The sequence below is a fragment of the Stegastes partitus genome, unplaced genomic scaffold, assembly GCF_000690725.1.
Source record: "Stegastes partitus isolate 25-593 unplaced genomic scaffold, Stegastes_partitus-1.0.2 Scaffold233, whole genome shotgun sequence".
Classification (NCBI taxonomy): domain Eukaryota; kingdom Metazoa; phylum Chordata; class Actinopteri; family Pomacentridae; genus Stegastes; species Stegastes partitus.
In genome coordinates this window covers 543,139-563,169 of record NW_007577964.1, presented here as the reverse complement: position 1 = coordinate 563,169, position 20,031 = coordinate 543,139, and the positions used below count along the sequence as shown (strand labels likewise).

The following is a 20,031-nucleotide window of genomic DNA, read 5'->3' as shown; positions in this document are numbered from 1 at the left end:
GATTCAAACTTTCTAATATAATATACCAGGGGTGTCCAATCCTGGTCCTCGAGGGCCACAGTCCTGGATTGTTTAGATGTTTCCTTCTTCCAACACACCTGATTTAAATGATCAGGATCGTTATCAGGCTTCTGCAGAGCTTGATGATGAGCTGATCATTTGAATCAGGTGTGTTGGAAGAGGGAAAGGATTGGACACCCCTGTAATATACTGAGCATATTGAGGACTCTTACCATGATTGTTTCCCTGATGATGGGCCTGCCGTCCTGCCTTCTGTCCTCCTGCCTTCTTGACTTCTGCCCTCTGACCTCCCTTGTGTCCACCCTGATGCCCAGCAGCATTCCCATCAATGGCCAGGTCAAAAGCAGGACCCAGACCCGGGTTCGACCCATTAGTGCCGAGCTCCTTCCTCTTCTTGCCCTTCAGCCAGCCCAAAGCTCGTCCCAGGGAGCGGCTGCGCTTCTTCTGGCCCCTTTTGTTGTGCTTCTCCTGGGAAAAAATGTCCACCACATCCTGGGGGAGCATGTCCCCGAAGCCCAGCGAGTCCCGGTTTGACATGCCGCCTCACGCTGGAGCTACGTCCTGACGAGAGAAGAAAACAGAAGCAGAACATCAATTTTAGAGTATGTGCTGACGCTCAAGGAGAGGTAATGATTAAAGGACTATATTGGATTTTCTGATTGATTTCTTGCCTTTTTTTGTTGTTGTTTTTTTGTAAACGCTTGTGGAGTGTTAAAATCAGCTCACAGACACTTGACACTTTGCTTTGGGTAATCCATCCATCACAGCTAGTTTTGTGTTTTTTTTGGCTTTGCGACTTGTCAAATTTACCCTGTCATTGTGCACTTAAGAAAACCAACCCTGCTATTGCGTTCATGGAAATCATAACATCCAATATTTCAAACTTTGGATCAGCAAAGAAACCTTTTAACTACAAGAAGCTGCCAAATTCAGTGTTCTCACAACAATGGCTGTATCCGATTACTGCCTGCCTTCCAGGTTTTGACTTCCTGAAAAACCAAAAGACAAAGGCCATTATTGTCACGCTTTTCCACTGTTGTGGATGTTGGTGCTTCAAGTTAAAATTTATGGCATGCTTCGGGAAACGTTTGACAGCTTTAAACCCAGCAGTCTGATTCATTAAACACTAGAAATAATCCTACAAATAAATCACACATGCGCTACGATGTCTTGTTTTTCAGATCACTCGTGTGTGTGTGTGTTTGTGTGTCTCCGTGGGCATTCAACCCACACACTCTGTCCTACGCAGACCCCCTCCTTCCTCTTAGACCAAACTTCACAGTTCTGCAAAGAAAGAACTGGCTCCGCTCCCTTCATTCCATAACATGGAGTCATAATTCACAAAGCCGCACCCGTAAGCTCATGCACTTCTACATACAGGCACAACAGCACACCAGGAGGAGGTAAAAAAAAACTGAAACATAAACACACACCAATGTGCATTTTTAACTAACGCTGTCAACTCCCATGCCATTCTAGTTTCTGTTTAAAGTCACGTGTCGTGTTTCATTGTCTACCCTTATATTTTTTTCCTCCCTCTTTCTTAAGTTGAATGAGCTCATTGCCTTCCCTTTGCTTCCTTCCTCCACCCTTCACCTTGCTAAACTTCCCTACTCTGAGGCACATTTCCCAGCCTTGCTCCTGGGGATCTGTAGCTCGCACTGGGCTTCTTCCAGCTGCGTGCTTTATTAGATACTTATCTCCAAATCACAGGGCTAAAAGTAGGAACGAGCTCTTAAGATGACAGGAGTCAGAGCTTGTAAATGAGCAGACAAAAGACCGAAGGAGGGTGGGAGTTCAGTCGGAGGGAGAGAATTATGAATCCCCGGTGCCGTCGAGAAAGTTCACAAAAAGTTTTTTGGCTGCCGTGCTGCTTTTCAGACAGGCATGAAAAACACTGCAAATGGATTCTTGTCATGTGTGAGCAATATAATCTAACATCTTTCAGTCTCTAGGAAGACTTTGTTGCCCCATACACGAAACTAAACCACAGAAACCTATGTCATGTTCTCTGAGGATTACAAATGTGACTTTTCCAAACAGCCTCTCATTATCAAAGCTCCGTGTAATCCAGAGAGGGAGTTGTGATGAGGAGTAAAGGGACTCTCATATGGAAAATTTTTGGTGCAGATGTGTACTTTTGAAAGCCAGATGCCGGGCATATTGTGCACTGGCCACAAATGGACCTTTTTTTTTTAAAAAAATCAGTCAAATCTTGACTAAGTTGGAATCCTACAGAGAGTCTGCCAGTTCACACCTGAGTAAAACTAATGCATAGAGGTCGTGCAATCCTACCTTCAGGAAGGGTATAACGTTTGTGTTTTGTGAGCATGTTGATTCAAGCACCTGATCTTCTTGAGGCTGGAGTTTGTGGTCAGGTTGAGAAAACACTAACACGGAAGCTAGAAAACTTCCCAAGAGGCTGCCATCTCTAGATCCTGGTAGCACAGGATAGGAGGTGTGTCAGAGAAGTTCCAGGACCAGTGTCACAAAAGATATATTTCAAACCCAAACTACAAGTTTTCCCCTTCAGATGATCAACCAGCACGTCTACAAAGAGATCCTGTGGTGTTTGCTTCGTTCAGTAGAAGAGGCAGAGTTGTGGCAGGACAAGTCGTGGCTGCTTCACCATGACAACGCACCTGCTCACGATGCCCTGAGCATCCCACAGTTTCTGGATGAGAAGAACATCTCTGTGCTGGAGGAACCTCCCTACTCACCCCACCTGGCTCTGTGGGATTTTTTCCTCTTCCCCAAGATCAAGGGGGTCATCAAGGGGACCCGTTTTGAAGACGTGGACGACATCAAGATAGCTGTGACGACGGAGCTGAGGAGGATCCAGGAAGAAGTGCATGGCGGCGTGGCAGAGAAGGCTGGGGAAGTGTGTTAGACTCCAGGGGGATTACTTTGAAGGGGACAACTTGTAGTTTGGGTTTGAAATATATCTTTTGTGACACCAGTCCTGAAACTTCTCTGACACACCTCATACAGCTGTCATTCACTGTCTTTATTTAGCATTATAATTGATGGTAATTAGCACGACACCAAAAGCACACCTGATGGGAACTTGCTTTGCAGGTGTCCTAATCACCATATTAAAATAGATAAAAGGTCAAAGAGATTCATCCTGAGGGACATTTAATTGTGCTTAGAGGCTGCATTTTTGGAGACACACAATGGAAACCCATCCAGTAGTTGTGTAAAGACTTCAGTCTCACAATGCTCCTAACATGGACAAGGAATGAAGTTAAACCTGGTTCTGGCCTCACCAGAAAAAGAGGTTTGCATCCACACTCATGTCAGGAGTATGCAGCTCGATCTGGGAGGCTTAAGTTGACTACTTGAAGTACTTGAATGCTTTTCTAAACATTATACAAAAGTGGGCGTTTTTTTAAAGTAGTTTGTTATCCTAATGTAGACGAGCTAAACTAGTTATGCATTGCAGCACATGTGAAATGGCGTAGTGTGTATGTGGAGTAAAGGCTGCGTTGTAGTGAAAGGCCAACAACAAGAAAGAGTATCCATCTTCTGCAGAGAAAAGTAGCAGGCCTCTCTCAGCACTAAGCCCTGTGTTTCTCCTGCTCCAAATTACAGTCATTTGGGCATGACTAAGATCCATGCAACTGCGCTGGCTACAGTCGCCAATAATCAGATGCCCCTCTCAGGAGACGAGGGGCTGGTTCATTCATTTATAGCCCCAGGCTGCTGGGATTGTAACTCCTTGTATTACTTCCATCACGGAGAGACCAGAGCAATGCAAAGAACTCTGGGATGTGGTGGAGACCACCCAGAGGACAGCTGCCTGTGTAGTCCGGTCACAAGGAGCTGACTCATGCCACCGTTGCTGTGGTTACACAAAACAACCTGCAATTTTCAGTTTTGCAAACAAATTCAATGAGGTGACGCACAGAGCGCAGCCTCCTTTTCCATTCTCTGAAAGCATCAGTTTATCTGTTTGATGAGACTTTTTTTACAATAAAGATTCGTGGAGTAATTACTTAGGTGAAAAGTTACCGTCACAAACCCTCTCCAGCAAATACGCCTCAAACTCACAATCTCTCTCTGAAAAGCTTAAGCACCAACATCTTAATTACAGAGTTGCTTCATTGTCCCAGCAATTACTTAACCCCTAACCACACCTTCCAGTTCATAAAAGTTGATGCACAAACTATAAGAACAAAAGAGGATTTTAACATCTGATCATTTGTCAGGATTTGTAGCTCAGCTTCATGTACAACACCACATCAGGGTGCATCACATCGTCATAAAGATTATGATCAAGTCATAAGCCGATTCACAAATAACACAGTTGTGTACGCTTTCTCCGTCTCACGCACACACACACACGCTAAAGCTGCCGCGGTTTTCAGCCTAACCCCAGTCCTGCCAGAGCAGGCATGTGTTCCAACATGCTGTTTACTTATCCTTTACAAAAGACGTCAGGCTTCGCATTGGACAGAGATACCACTCTAACACAACTACCCTCAACACGGTGTGTCAATACCTGCAAGCACCGACTGACTTATCTAACTTCGACAGCAGTGTGTACACACCAGCATGAACTAAACCCGAGCTGATAGCAGTTTACACGCTGTCATGAGACAGACGCAGAAACTCAGCAGCATGCCAGGAAACAGCATGTATTGATCATGTACTCCTGACAGCTATATGTCGTCAAGCTGGAAGGCATGAATTCCAGAGCAAATCTAGGTCTCTCCTCTCCGCTTGTACACGAGCGGGTCAACAAAGTTTAAGCGACGTAAAGCACCGACACCTGCCTTGCCTAAAGCAGGGGGCTGTTCGCACTGGTGCAAATCCATGATAACACACCACAGATCTCCATCTTACACTGAGCTCTGCTGCACCTTTCACTGACAAACTAGTGTGCAAAGGAAATCCAGTTGGAGTGACTGAAGTGTACATAGCTTAAACAGGTTTGTGTGAAAGTGCAGTAAGATGGGATTTGCACTAGTAGACAACTCATACAACTCTACTAAACTGACTCTTACTAACTTTTTAATGTTTTCAGACACCAGATTGAACTATCTGAGCAACCAAACTGCACTCAAGCGGTAAAGCATTAGTTTAAAACAACATTTGATCCCCTACAACACCACAGACTCCAACAGGCGGATGCAGCAAACCTCGAAAAAAAACTTACAGCAAACTCACGCAATCCCTGTTTTGGTGTAATCTTAGCCACTCTGGCACACATGAGCAATAAGGATTCACAGGTAGTGGCATGAAGGAGGGGTGGGGGGGCTTCGGGAACAGGCAACTTTGACTGCAGTGAGTCACACAGGGAAGCTGACGGAGCAGACTGCACTGCCTCATGGGGATAAGGCAAAGCCAAGAGGGAGTGGCAGAGATACAGACAGCCACCTTTGTTTGAACTAGGACTGGCTCCGTTTAACCAGGAGGCCATTCACATCTATACCTGAGCTGCTGGTTTCACATGGCACCGCTCTGAGCTGGAGGTTAACATCGGACTCAATGCGGTTAATCGCTGCTAGAGGATAAAAACAACAGATGATTATTGTTCATCTTTTGTTGAGTGTGTGTAGAGTGGAAACCAGAGGTACACGCTTCAGAGTAACAGCCAGTCTGGTAAATAACAGCTTTTAAACTTTACAGCGACTCAAATGGCAAGTGTTGAGCAGCATAAAAACTGTTGTTACCGTGCAGCACCTACAGGCATCAGTCAGGGCGTTGGCTGTCTTCTCTGGGCATTATCAAACAAAGGAGAGCGCTGCTACTCAAGAGAACACTTAAGACAGCCTTGTCTGAACTAGAACTCTGCATACTCGTGTGCAAACACTCAGCGCACCGTGATGGATGGCGGGGCTACTAAGAGACAAACTGGAAATACTCAATTCCACAACTTAGGGGGAAGTTTTACAGCTGAAACCAGTCTGAGAAATGAGACTCATCTGAGGAGGAATCAATGAGAGATTCCCGCCTTAAAGGAAGCTGAACTCTTGATCAGAGCAGACACGCCAGACGTGATTTGAATACAAACAAATAATGCCTCCAAATAGCTCATGAAAATTTCGATCGGAGAAGCGGAGGGAGGCCCGGGGTGGCCGCAAGTCTCCAACAGTTTGGTTTCCTACCAACATATCAGCATAAACACACAGCGGCGAAGGACTTGGACTGAAAGACAATCCCTTACTGACATTATGTGGTCCTTTTGTTTGCTGCAGGGAGGATAGAGTTTCACAAAAAAAAGAGACCACGTAGGTAATGGCAGTTATAAAAAAAATATACACAAAGCTCTGCGAAACAATAATGACACAAATAAACCCAAAACGCTTTGAGGTTCACTGAGGTTACGGAGGGAGGGGTGGTACCTCGCAGCAGAGCTCTGCGGATGGGCAACGCGATGCGTGTCGGTGTGCTGCGAGGCTGTTGCAGCCATGCAGCAGCTTGTCTGGTTAGAGCAGCAGCCACATTCCTGAGAGATTGATAATTACCAACTGAGGAACTCTTCTTTCCAAATCTGCTTTCACTCCCCCCTCAACACACACACACACACACCTCCTCAGCCTTCCACCACCACCACCCCTCCACTCTCCCCCCCCTACACGCCCCTCATACAGTGGCCTAGGAGACCGAGCCATGAAAGAAAACGGATAATGGATGGCGCATGGGAGTCATTTTGAGATAACATTATAATGTGTGGTTGTGCACACTGGCTGAGATTGTTGTTCATTGTATATGGCTGATATGGAAACTGGACAAATACTATGACAAATGGAAGTACTGGAAATGAGCAATGCTGGCCGTGTTTGTGGAAGAAAAATCCAGAAACGAGCAGCTGATTATCTTCTTGGTGAATTCTATGGTTACATTGGATTTGTTTCCACTTTTCTAGTTTTAATCCAAAGACATATAGGAAACGTTTCCCAGGCAGTATTCAGAGACATGTGGCTCTAGAGTGGCCTGTTTGCTTTGCTACAAGAGGTTGCCAAGGGTCTAAGCCAGGACTGCGGCCTCCGTGCAGCTTAAGACCCCGGGTCAAACCCGGGGGATAAAAAAAAAAAAAAGACGCCGTTGTGCAGCAGTAGTGACCGGTTTGTGGAGAACGCAAACACAGCTGGACAGCGGGGTTTTAAAAATACACCCTGGCATCTCTGTGTCTCTGCTCGGTCCCAGTCAAAACAATATCCTTTCAGTCTGGAGCTCACTCAGTCTGACAGTCGCCTCAGTACCAGAAAAATGCAGTTTGACAATAAAAAAAAAAAAAAAAGCAGCCCCGAGTTCAGGCAAAGAACTTATGTGAACTCTCAGAAAGGCAAGAAGAAGGAAAAAAAAGAGCCTTGGGGTGCAGCAGAAAATCATGCTTGTTGCATACAGTTTGCCCTCCTGCCCCCCACCCCACAGCCACTGATGACATTTTTCAGAAGATAAAGAGCGTTGATTTGTTACTCATCAGTTAATCCCTTTGATTAAGAGCACACTGTGTCCCACTCAAGTGTTTCCTCTTACTGCAGGCCTGGGTGACACACACACACACACACACACACATCACTTACTGTTCCCAAATCATGTGTCTCTGTCTGTCGCAACACCGATCCTTCCTCTCGCCGGCCTTTCTTGACCAGCAGCTTTCCCCTTTGCTCCACTGCAGCAAAACAACAACCGACCTGGCCGGCACCATTCCCCTCTCAGGCTTCTCCTGCCAGTAAAGTCCTCATCTCCCTCTGCCTCTCTGTTATCATCACCGTCTCCCACTTTAATGTCTACCTTGATCTCTTCAGGTCTCCACCAGGCTCTGCCATACCTCAAAGTGCTTACATAACACACCTGTAATCTCCATGGGTACAAGCCCTGGCATGGCAGGCTGGTGAAGAAGGAGCGGCACACCCTTTCTAAACAAACGGCTCTGTCTCAGCCTCACCTACCTACCGGAGGGTGCAAGGAGTAAACCTGAAGCCATGGGAGTGAGAGAGAGAGAGAGAAAAAAAAAACAGAAAAAGAAAAAGTTTGGAGCTCGCCCCAAAGTGTAAAGTCTAGGAAGATAGAGGTCCTGAGGTGTTCCTGGTGTTATGTGGGTCCACATAAGAGCTGCTCTGTCACTGACTGACACATATTGAGCAAAGTGTCAGAGCGGCATGCTGCTGAGCTGCCTGAGACAACACAATAGTCCTCATTGTCATTAGCTCCAGAGCTGAGAGGAGCAGCACAGGTCTTAGGTTACCTCTGCTTCGGATCCCTCAAGGCCAAGCTAAGCAAATCTCTCACACCTAGTTTTCCATACATGTCCACGCTCATCCTCCTGGCATCTTCCAGCAACTTGGACCAAACTTCTGACATGTGGAGTGTGTTGGCTTCATGTAGTCAATCATATCAGAGCAGATTTGTACATGAGCTTCACTTAAAAGTCACTTTCTGTACATCTGAGGAAGTTGATCGATTATGGTGATTATTTGGTTTAACTTTTTTTTTTTTGTGCAAGAATACTAAACTAAGAGTAGTTTATGAGGCTTTACCAGCAGGATTCTTTTTGCAAAAAGTACTAAAAGTTTTTTCCTTTAAAACTCAGACAAACAAATACAACAACAAAAAAAAGTCTCTTCATCCTACCTTGTGAAACTTTTCAGATCCGGTTGGTTCTGATTCAGCCACTCTCCATTTGAAGCGTCTCCCTGCTGCGTCCTTCCTCTCCAACTTTCAGCGTCCGAAGGAAAAGTTCAGGTGAAACATTTCCGTGAAGAACAACTGCAGCGTGGGTTTGTTCGCAGCCCGCCGCCGCAGCTCTCCCATGAGATCTCGGAGGGGTTTGGGTTTTTTTAGTTTTTTTTTAGTTGCTGGATGTCAGCTGAAGTGTCTCCTGTGCTGTCAGCGCTGTTTGTGTGCGGACGCTCCACTGAGCCGCGGAGGCTGAATGACGGAATCCCTTCAGCGCTGCGTCGAACCTGCGGCTCCGCACCTGAAGGAGGCCGGACTCAGGTGAGAGCGGGAGGCGGCGGCCGGTGCTGTGGGGACACCTAGTGGTGGAGCGACGGAACAGCGAGTGGGTTTACTTACACCAACTTAGTGCTGTGGTAACATACAGTCGTCCTCTGCAGAGAAATGTATTCATACCCTTCCATTAAAAAAAGGGAAAAGTCACAATAGTCACTCAAATAACTACAAACTGAAAAAAGTAATCATAAATAGAAATTTGCTAAATTATAATTTAGTGAAATAAAACATTGCTTTTGAATTGTGGGTGAAAAGAATAATTAAAAAAAAAAAAAACGGTCCCAAACAAATTAGAGCACTTTGCTGATGAGCAGTGAAATCAAAATAGCTGTCAACAGGTGCAGAAGTCTGATTAAGAGTTACAGAAAACACCTGATTGCAGTGATTGGCTCAAAGTGTTGTTCAACTAAATATTAGTTTACTGGTCACATCATGCTTGTTTTTGTTTTGTTTTTAATATTTCTGTTAAACCACAATTCAAAAGCAATGTCACAATTTTCCTATTTCATTAAATTTATTATTACTTTTGTCAATTTCAGCTTATTTCAGTGACAGCTGTTTTTGTCTGTCTTTAGTGGGAGGCTATGAATACATTTAAGGACGACTGTAACATTCTCTTTGCACCTTTTTCCGTTTCAAGGACCAATAATTACACATCTGGCCTGTTCAGGAGTCGTCTGATCATTTGGATCAGCTGGAAACTAGTTTGTCTTCACCAAATTTCATGGCAGTGAGAGTTATACATCTGGAGATACTGAATCCTTATCTGGCAAGGTTTGTTTGTTTGTTTGTTCTTTGAGGATGAAAATACACAGATTCTGAAAAGATGAAATTCTCAAAATTCTGGCTAAAAACACACAATTGAACTCTGACCAAAATATGAGATGGTGCAGCAACATAAATTCCCTACATTCTGTCTGAATTGACACAAACTGACTCTACACATCCTGGATATTCATAAATCTTACATATCCTATGACTTACACAGTGTTTGTTCTGTTTATAGTGTAACTGCTATTCTACTGGGATATTTTACGTTTCATTGCACTTTTATAGCTTCTTGTGCACCTCTGGCCAGATGCTAAGCTGCATTTTGTTGTCTTAATACTTGTCTTCTGAAAAGAAATACATTTAAATCTAATCTAATGTAGTATCATTTTCTACCTTTTACATTTTACATTTAAAAAAACAGCAACTAAAGAGTGCAAAACCATGCAACATGTACAAGATCACTGGCATCAATAGGCCTGGATGTGTGAGGCTACAGCTCCAAATGTTTTATGAAATGCCCCTGATGTCAACAGGTTTTTGTCTTTTTTATGGTTGAAATGCCAAACTAGTATTAAATTTTTCTTCTTTTTTTTTTTTTTTAAATTAAAATGAACTCTAATTATATACACTCTTACACCAGCTTGTAGCTCCAAGTTGGCGACCCTGAACCTGCTCAGTGGCTCTCAGATGCACACATCTACATGTGGTTATAGCTACAAATCATTCAGTCCAAGGCACACAGTTTAAATGAAGCGCTGCTCCAGTCAGTCTGCACTCACTAGGATATTAATAATTGAAACATGATGACAACAAAAAATAATGGGATGGCCTAACTTTATCTAGAGCACAGTGTCACACACTGAAGCGACGAATGGCTTCACGTGTAACTTACATATAACTTGAAAATAACGCACTTATCAGGTTCAGATGTAAAGATCAGGGAGTCGTGCTAATTCCCTCAATATGTCAAGATCCTAACAACACCTCTACAGAGGCCGCACAAGCATTTATGAACAATATGCACACATGTCATTGTCCTGTGAAAACTGCATCACTAAATATCAAATAAAAATAAAAGGACACTTCTGTTTTGAGCTTTATGGGGGCGGTAACTCACCGAATACAGAATGCATGACATCACATTTCAGAGCAGCAATTCAGCAATTTAGATAAGCTTCTCCCATTTAAGTAAATGGGTGTAAATGGCCCACTGTTTCCATACATGATGTAATCACAGTAAAGCCCCTTTGGATACACATGCAGTGCATTTATCTAACTTTCCCATTAAGATGCTCTTTAACTGTATTTTAGTGTGTTGCTAGTGTGGAATTATGCTGATTAAATCATAAAAAAATATAGATTATTCCCTAAAGATGCTCACATCTCTGATCAAATCCATCCTTCTTGTGTGTGGCAGAGCGTGTTTGTCTGTGAGAAATATAATCAGCAGGATGCAAAACAGTGAAAACAAATACTGTTCATGAACCATGCAAACTTCATGGGCAGCTGAGCTTAATACTGGAGGAAGCTATCAAAGGGAAAAGCGAGCACGGGCCTGCTGAAGCTGCTGCCTCGGCCCATGCAGCAGTCTGAGGCAGGATGTTTTCGGTAGAAAGGTGAGGAAAGTTACGGCTCAGGCAACTTCCCACCGTGATGTCACCACCTTCCTAAATGCACATAAAAACAGGCTGTGGAAGTGTATAAATATAGCCCTGTGTGGCTCCCAGGCCGGTCCAGACATGTGTTAGCTGATGCATCCAGAGCATGTAGGCCAGTGTGATCCCAGCACTGACACAGTTTGTTGATGTCCTGTGGGGGTATAAGAGGGTCTTAGATTGAGTTTCCCCCGTGCCTCCGGTGTTATTAATAAACACAAAGTGTGCCTGTGTTTTTCTGGAGACAGACACACGGCAGAGCTCTGCTTGAAGCAAAAGGAAAACTGTGCTTATAGCTGCCTGAACATCTGTACCAACTATCATGTCCAAGTAAGTACAAATATATGTTACTATAATCTATTAGTCTTTAGTATAAGATATAGTTTTTGATATTGAACCAGCTGAGGTCGTCCTGTGTGATCTTTGGATCTTTTAAGGCTATTAGAATTGTAAATAAGGTTCCATTTACATAACAGTCATTCTGCTCAGTTAGATCTGATGAGGCTTGTTTCCTCATCTTCTGTCCTCCCAGCTCGCCTCCTGTCATGGACCATCAAAGATCAGTGGAGGATGGAAAGGACACGGCGTCTACTGAGGACTCCCTCACCACACAAAGCAGCCACACCGACTCTGAGACCATCTCTCCCACACACGAGCGCACACAGCACCCAGCGGGACACATGGACCGGGCGGACGTGGACAGTCTGGGCCAACTCTTCGAGCACTGCATCCAGCAAGTGTCTCGGCTGGAGAAGCAGAGAGACGAGCTGATCCAGGAGCTCCTTCTCCTGCAGGAGCCCATGCAGCGAGTCGTGGAGCACCTGAGAGGGAGGCTGGCGGGAACGAGGAAGCTGCTCACCCTGGCTCAGCTGGATTATATCGCCGTTTACGAGGAAGTGCAGCAGGTGAAGAGGAAGCTGTTCGCCACGACCAGAGACTGCATCCAGAGCCAGGTGACGCTGGCCGCACACGAGTACGAGGTGGCTCAGTCTGACGTGACCAAGGTGAGGGGTCTTTGATTGATGCTGGTCTTCCTTTTGTTATTTGTGTTTGTACTGTTTAACAAGTTTTATCCTTTATGGGGGCTAGTTTCAAGCTTTAGTTTTGCAGCAGTTTAATTTAGTGAAACCTATTAATGTGCAAAAAACCAACAGTGCAGATGGTCAGTGGTGAATCTCTCCAGCAGAAGATAAATCATCCTCATGCATTGATATTATTATAAAATGTACAAATCAAAAGCATATAAAAGCTGTTAAAACTAAAAGATTATCTGAAATCACATGCTGGAAACTCTGTATTTACATCGTCTCGTGCATGGTTATCATTATACATATTATATTGTTCACTTATAATTATCCTATTTATCATTTACTGTGCAGGAAATAAACAACGTAACACGAACCCACAACAACCATCAACTAAATCTATCTTTTGGTGCATCATAAAACAGTGCAAATTATTATATTATAATCTTTATGTTTGGGTCAAAGAGGTGAGTTTATGGAACATTTGTTAAGTTGTAAAGAACTAAACATGTAGCACGTGCATTTAAAACTGTTAGAAAAGAAATGTGAATGATTTGTTTAACAAATCTAGAAATGATCAGAACCTGCTGACGTGTTCGGTGCTGTGTAGATGGTGTTAAGCTTTTGTCAGATATTAAGTAGGTTGTGTACTGTCGTGTAATGTTGGCACAATAACTTGTAGTGTCTGCCTAAACTATTTCAAGCCCTCTTCTACTATATTGCTTTGTTTTTTAGTCTATTACAAGGACTTGGAATCTTGCTACCTGATAATTTCTATCCGTAGTCCCTGGGCAGGTGGTACCCTGGTAACCTTTAATTTCAGATTTAATGAACAATTATCTTCTCCATAATGCTTTGGGGTATTATTGTGCGTCTATTCATAGGAGGAGCTCAAGGCCCATATCCAAAGTCTGACCCAGGAGCTGTCCCAGCTGCAGGAGGCCCATCAGAACCAGCTCAATACCCTCAGGGACCAGGCCACTAAGCTCTGCAGGCCCAGGGCCATGAGCGACGTAGGCCAGTGCCGCCAGGCTTCCGTCAGGCTGCAGAGGAGGCTCAGCGGCAGCGTGAGGGCGCTGGAGGGCTGGTACGAGCCCCGCCTCACGGCCCTGCTGAGGAGAAGGCAGGCGGGTGAGGAGGCCTTGAGGAGGAGCAGGGAGCAAGCGATGGACCTGAGAGCCAGTCTGCAGCCTCTCAGAGAGGACATACAGAGACTGGAGGTGCAGAGGTCCTGTCTGGAGCAGAGGATCACGCTGATGGAGACCGAGAGGAAGGACAGCATCGCACAACACAAGGTGCAGTGAGTCACGTAGGACTTTAAAGACGTAAAGCAGGGGTGTCGAATCCTGGTCCTTGAGGGCCACAATCCAGCATGTTTTAGATGTTTCCGTCTTCCAACACACCTGATTCAAATGATCAGCTCATCATCAAGCTCTGCAGAAGCCTGATAACGATCCTGATCATTTGAATCAGGTGTGTTGGAAGAGGGAAACATCTAAAACATGCAGGATTGCGGCCCTCGAGGACCAGGATTCGACACCCCTGACGTAAAGTTTGCTTAATAAAACTAACATTCTCCCACTTTGCACAGGAGACTGTGGAGAAACTAAGAGAGACCCTGAAAGAACTGAAAGTGGAGTTTGAAGTTCAAAGAAAATCTAAGAAGGTTTTAGAGGATCTTACAGACGGCCTCTCAACAGAGCTGACATTTCTGAGGTACGTTCACTCTAATCCAGGGGTGTCCAGTCCTGGTCCTGCATGTTTTAGATGTTTCCTTCTTCCAACACACCTGATTCAAATGATCAGGATCGTTGTCAGGCTTCTGCAGAGCTTGATGATGAGCTGATCATTTGAATCAGGTGTGTTGGAAGAAGGAGACATCTAAAACATGCAGGACCAGGATTGGACACCTCTGCTAATCCATTCAGCTTTAATTTACTGCTAATTGTGAGCATCTGGGTGATAAATGACTAACACATGTTTTGTCTTCCAGAGGCAGTGATGAACCAAGAGAAACTATTGCAGAGGAAGAACCAAACTGTTCTTAACCAGCCAAGCTACATCTGACCAAACAGCACTGCATTTGCATTTAATGGAACAGAAATAACTAGTAGAACATGCAAAACAATGCAAACTTGGGAGATATGTGCTACTACAGTCCTATTATTCATAATTTAAAGGATATTATTCTTACGTGCAACTTCTACCTGCCAAGAAACAACAGCAGCTTTACTGTAAATATTTTTATTATGAATATACTTAAGTACACAAGAGATCAGATGCAGCACAGAAAAACAAAATGCAGAGAAAACAAAACCACATACAAGTGACACAACACACAATCTGAGAAACTCATACTACACATACCAAGCAAATAAAAAGAGAAAGACCTACAGTATGTACAATTATATTAAAAATGGATCTCCGTAGAAATGTTTTCTGCACGACTAATCGGGATGAAAAAAAACAAGAACCTGAATAACGATGGACGTGCCTGTTTCATCACGAGCCAGGGTCGACTTTGAAAAACTAAAAAGATCTAAAAATCAGACCAGTACAGACCGTATTTTAAATACATCACAATATGATGACGACGCAGCATTTTTCCTTCTTTCGTTTTCTACAAAACCCCCGCTGCCCAAAACGTGTTTTGAAAAAGAATTTACTGCTTATGCACCCAGCTCTGGAAAACGGATCCATTTCGAACGAGCACGGTAAAAGACGAGACGTGGACGCTGGACTCATGCCTGGACCTCTGAATCTGCAGCTCCCTCTGGGTCCTCGTCGTTGTAGATATTTTCAGCCTGTAGAAAAATATTCACTTTAATTGTATGTTGTAAAAATTAACTTTACTATTAAAACTCTATCCGTGGTGTGTCTGATGTTCCCTCTTTGGATACCTCACAATCTAATGAACAAGTCACTCCCACCACAAAGCTCTTACCATCTGCCACACTTGCATGATGTTGTCCTCTGATACAGAGCAGATGACCCACGGCTCGTTAGGGTTCCAAGAGAAGTCTGAGATCTTGGCTGTGTGTCCGCCGTGGATGAACTACAGAGGAGCAGAACAGGAGGAATCCTTAAGAAAATCTTAAATCTAAACATCAACCGCCACCATCATCATCATCGCTGTAACTCACCAGCAGCTCAGGAGGACCGTCCTCAGCATCCTCGGGTGACTGCTCCTCTCCGATCTTACTGAGGTCCCAGACGTTGAGCCGCCTGTCGGTGCCGCTGGATGCCAGGATGGTTTCGTTATGAGGAGACCACTGAACCTGTTGGGAAGAGATGGGCCACATAGTCCTCCATAAATACCAAACCAACAGTCGAACAGTTGGCCGACTGTTATTTGTTTGTTCTGCATAATTCCTTTGTTTACATTTCCCGTCTGAGTCACATCATCATAATTATACTCTCTCATGTTGCCACAAGCCAGTTTTACTACACAGTTATAAGGCAGCACTCAACACTGTAGTGAATGAGTTGAATCCCTCCATTAGGCCTGATTTGTTGGCTGAGACTTCCCACACAACTCTGGACCAGCTGCTACAAACTATACGAACGATTTGACTGATTAAAGGTTCACTTCTTACCTGGAAGATCTCGTCCTTGTGAGATTCAAACGAGTGGAGCTTCAGCTTCAGGTTCCTCAGGTCCCAAAGAGCCACGGTCTACAAATAAAACGAGTCAGCTTTGATTCAGCTCATACAGAATGATGCTGCGTCACTGGACGACAACAACATGCCGAGAGTGGACCCACCTTATCTGCAGAGCCAGTGGCCAGAATGAACTCGCTGTAGGGATTGAAGGACAAGCAGTTGACCTCGGCGGTGTGGGCGTCCACCGCATGGCTGGGCTTGGAGGTGTTGTTCGACCGCGTGTCCCAACTGTTCCACAACAGACAGAAGCCCCATTGTTGTGAGAAACATGCAGCTGGACAACACTTCTGTATCTCATGAGCTCTCTCTCTCAGGCTGCTTACATCATAAGCTTCTGGTCGTCTGCAACAGATCCAAAGAGCGACTCGTGGAGCAGGTGCCAGGAGACGTCCTCCACCACGGCAGTGTGGCCCGTGAAGATCGTCTTGGCGTCCACAATCTTCCCCTCCTTGGGCACTGTGCTGATATCCCACAGGCAAATGGTCTAAAGAATACACAGAGTAGAACATTTAAAGATTCAAAAATGTACCCAGTGTTTTGCAATTTAAAGTTATAAGACAACAGGTCCACACATCAGTGAGATTTGTTAGCTAACATTGTTAAGTAATAAAACAGAGGAACAGTTGTATAAGGTGTGTGTTGGTATGAAGGGACGGAGTGTGTGTGCGGTAAGTGGGAATAGTATAGGGTGCATCTAAAAGTTATGAATATTGTTTAATGATGGAACTGCTGTTTATTATGAGTGCCACTAATATCGCCTGTGACTCTGTTTGGTTGTGTGCAAAAATTAAAAATGAATTAAAAATAGAGGAACAGTGGACAACAAAGTAAAGAAAAGAAAGCCAGCATCGACAAGAATAATTTCGATATGTTGCAGCAGGCTGCTTACGTGGTCGTCAGAAGCACTGAGGAGGCAGCCACTGAGGTTTGGGTTCCAGGAGAGGCCGTAGCCCTCCTTCTGGTGACCCCTCAGTCGCAGATCAGGGGTGCACTCTCCAGAAGGGTCTTCAATATAAATTTAAAAAAACAACAGCATTAAAAAAACAAAACAACCTACTGAAGCTCAACAGTGACATCATCTGCTGCTGACTTTCGGGAAACTCTCCACACAAAGTGCCGCAATCCTACCAGGTTTGGAAGGGTGCTTTGTGTAATCAAAGACCAGCACATCGCTGGTGGGGGTCTTGGTGGCAATGATGCAAGGATTCTGAGGCATGTAGCGAGCTCTGTTCACCTCCCCCTCGTGATTGATCTTAATCTCAATCTCTATTTTCCCACTTACAGATCCAAAACCTCCAAACTCTGAAATAAACAGATTCATCAGATGGTTACTGTACACGTGCACATCAACACTTTGCTCTTCTACACATGTTGGATGATATATTGTATGTATGGTTCATTGGATGTTATTGACTAACACGTCATCTAAACAGACATACATACCTTCAATTTCTGAAGCATTAAAGATTTCAAAAAAATTTAACTTCATTCATTCATTGAAAAGAACCGTGAGCCACAACATTCTAACATAAAACTTTGAATAGCTTGAAAGACAACAGTTACTAAACACAGCAAATTATCACCTTGGCCTATCTGAGACAAGTCTGGATAATCTATGAGAGCTAGCATTCCAGTTCTATGTAGACTTCATATATTATTACCCCCTTGATAACACAGGTTACCCATCAACCCCTTCATCTGGTGCTAAAAGCAGCTAGGCACAAAACATAGTTTCCTCTCCTAACACAAGCTTTCAGTGCACACATTGTCTCTCACCTCCTTTTTCGCTGTCGTAGTGCGAGGCGTCGAACTGGGCGTCATCATTTGGGAGCTGAACGCTGGCGATTACGAGGTGATTCTGCTCATCGGAGGTGTGCGTCCCCAGAACCAGCCTGTGCACACTGTAATCTTTCCCCTCTGGCCTGTGGAGAGGCGCATTAGAATTACAGGCGTTTTCCTGCATCGATTAATTTTTGGTGCACTTTTCAACAAGTTATGTTTTTTTTTAAATCAGTCATCTTAATTGCTGTTTTATTTTTTCAAGTATTGGATATTTTTTGTTTATCAAATGGTGAGAAATAACAGCCGAATGAGTCATTTTTGTCAAAGGAGGAAGCAACAGTGCACCATAGAAACAGTGCAATTAGGGATAAACGCTGTGCATCATGTCTGACTTAGTCTTTTTTAAATTACTTTACTAAAAAAAAATTATTGCAGAATCAGAATTATTGCCAGGCATAGTTCACACAATACAAGGAATTTGTTCTGGTGCAACAAAACAATAAGTATAGAGTAAACAATAAATATACAGTAAAATAAAGTAACTAGAAATGAGATGGAAAGAAACTGTTCTTGTAGCAGGATGTTCTGGTCCTGATGGACCGAAGCCTCCTGCCAGAGGGGAGCGATTGAAAAAGTTTGTGACCAGGGTGGGAAGGGTCGGCCACAATCTGACCTGCACGCCTCAGAGTCCTGGAGGCGTGCAGGTCCTGGGGAGACGGCAGATTGCAGCCGATCATGTTCTCGGCCGAGCGGATGATACGCTGCAGCCTGGCCTTGTCCTTGGCCGTTGCTGCAGCGTACCAAATGGTGCAATACTTAAATGAGCTGTAAAAGACCTCCAGGTAGAAGCTTTGCATTGTTTACAAAAAGGTCCAATCAGTTTGAAATTACTTTATGCTTTACATCATTCTTGCTTCATTTATAGACTTAACAGCCACAGCTTTTGTGATCATTGTTGTGTCATATATGCCTTTTAAAAAAAATGTAGTAAGAGCATTTTGGAGGTAATTTGGGTATTTAAGATCACATCCTTGCATTAGAATACAGGACTGCTCATATAATGATAGTGCTTTTTGATGGTGACAACGCCCCATCATGTTTAAAATAATTTGCACAGTGAATATTGAGATAAAGCAAATCACAACAACTACCACATAGATCACTTTTCCCCTCAACTCAAATCAGCCCTACTTTACTGCACACAAATTTTATCATCATGCATAGTCACCTCCAAAAGGGTTCATTCTGAGCCAGGAAAAATTACTTATCCCACTCCAATCTGTAGTGATGATTTGGTATCTGTGACAGTGCGACAGATCTCCTCTCACCTGGTGACATCTGGCAGCCACTGAGCAGTGAGGCTGGGCCACTCCAGGGCGTGTGTCATGACCAGGTCGTAGAGGAAAGGTGTGTTCTTCTTCCAGATCTTGTACTCCTCATTGATCACCCTTTCCTCCACAGCGTCATCAAATGCCGCTGCAAATTTAGTATTTACAAGCCACACATAGCCATGTTATGAGAGTAATTTTTTAAAAAAAGAAGAAGAAAAAGAAGCAGCCAGTTTATGTGGACAGAACAGAGGACACCTGGGTGACACCTGTCCTCTGAAGACTGGCAGTTTCATCGTTAATTTAACACTTACATTAAAGTTTATTTTACTGATAAAGCATCACTAGCACACGCAGGTAGAGTTAACTCAATGAACGCACGCAAAAAAACCTCATCTGCCCGTGAGGACGAGCTTTAAGCAACACCTTAATCCAGGTGGAGCAGAGAATTAACCCGCATTCATGAATTAAAAGCCCCCGTGTGAGCAGCGCAGCTAGCAGCTAGCGGCGGCTAACAGCTAGCTGGCTGCCTCCTAACAATGAAAGGAGATGCTGGCCGGCGCGCCAACAGCCACCGGTACGGTCCTCACTCGGGACTTTTCTACCGCTCTGGGCGACACGCACACACGCTGAATGGTCTAATTCAGAAATATGAACGCCCTTACCGTCTTTATCAGCCATTGCGTCGCAGTTAAACGCCTAACACTGGTAAAGAGGGGTAAATGTGAGGGAGAGCGCTCTGAAGACAGCACGGAGGCTCGCAATGGCGCCAACTCCATAGAACGCGACGAGCCAATCAGCGTTGAGCAGGGTCTGATGT

At 44.3% G+C, this 20,031-nt stretch overlaps 3 protein-coding genes across 4 annotated transcripts in view; 1 reads left to right on the top strand and 2 right to left on the bottom strand.

Annotated features, from left to right (window-relative positions):
- The window catches only part of LOC103357054 (uncharacterized protein KIAA1522 homolog), a 30,135-nt gene extending 21,233 nt beyond the window's left edge, over window positions 1–8,902 (bottom strand). Inside the window, exons 1-2 of one of the 2 annotated variants that reach the window (XM_008281439.1) lie at window positions 8,608–8,902; window positions 234–582 (exon numbers count right to left, since the gene is read on the bottom strand). In XM_008281439.1, the coding sequence (XP_008279661.1) occupies window positions 234–558 (325 nt within the window). In that variant the 5' untranslated portion in view covers window positions 559–582; window positions 8,608–8,902. Of the gene's footprint in view, window positions 1–233; window positions 583–7,556; window positions 7,807–8,607 lie in introns of those variants that run through there. The other variant, XM_008281440.1, reaches the window with a different exon arrangement.
- Window positions 8,903–8,959: 57 nt separating this feature from the next.
- Window positions 8,960–14,755, top strand: LOC103357052 (syncoilin). Its single transcript, XM_008281437.1, has 6 exons — window positions 8,960–8,973; window positions 11,663–11,744; window positions 11,947–12,418; window positions 13,324–13,734; window positions 14,031–14,155; window positions 14,433–14,755. The coding sequence occupies exons 2-6, from the start codon at window positions 11,737–11,739 to the stop codon at window positions 14,485–14,487; spliced, it is 1,071 nt and encodes a 356-aa protein (XP_008279659.1). The 5' UTR covers window positions 8,960–8,973; window positions 11,663–11,736; the 3' UTR covers window positions 14,488–14,755.
- LOC103357053 (histone-binding protein RBBP4) lies at window positions 14,668–19,994 on the bottom strand. Its single transcript, XM_008281438.1, has 11 exons — window positions 19,877–19,994; window positions 19,212–19,359; window positions 17,878–18,023; window positions 17,230–17,403; window positions 16,991–17,106; window positions 16,425–16,585; window positions 16,203–16,329; window positions 16,036–16,113; window positions 15,583–15,717; window positions 15,384–15,494; window positions 14,668–15,243 (listed from the first exon to the last, which is right to left on the bottom strand). The coding sequence occupies exons 1-11, from the start codon at window positions 19,890–19,892 to the stop codon at window positions 15,181–15,183; spliced, it is 1,275 nt and encodes a 424-aa protein (XP_008279660.1). The 5' UTR covers window positions 19,893–19,994; the 3' UTR covers window positions 14,668–15,180.
- Between the last annotated feature and the right edge of the window lie 37 nt (window positions 19,995–20,031).

What these genes read in the sequence shown, in the direction of transcription:
- LOC103357052 (XM_008281437.1), top strand. An exon ending in CTCAGTCTGACGTGACCAAG is followed by an intron (nt 12,419 to 13,323) that starts GTGAGGGGTCTT and finishes GTCTATTCATAG; the next exon opens with GAGGAGCTCAAGGCCCATAT. An exon ending in ACAGAGCTGACATTTCTGAG is followed by an intron (nt 14,156 to 14,432) that starts GTACGTTCACTC and finishes TTTGTCTTCCAG; the next exon opens with AGGCAGTGATGAACCAAGAG.
- LOC103357053 (XM_008281438.1), bottom strand. An exon ending in ACAAGGACGAGATCTTCCAG is followed by an intron (nt 15,718 to 16,035) that starts GTAAGAAGTGAA and finishes TCTTCCCAACAG; the next exon opens with GTTCAGTGGTCTCCTCATAA. An exon ending in ACGGTCCTCCTGAGCTGCTG is followed by an intron (nt 15,495 to 15,582) that starts GTGAGTTACAGC and finishes GCTCCTCTGTAG; the next exon opens with TTCATCCACGGCGGACACAC.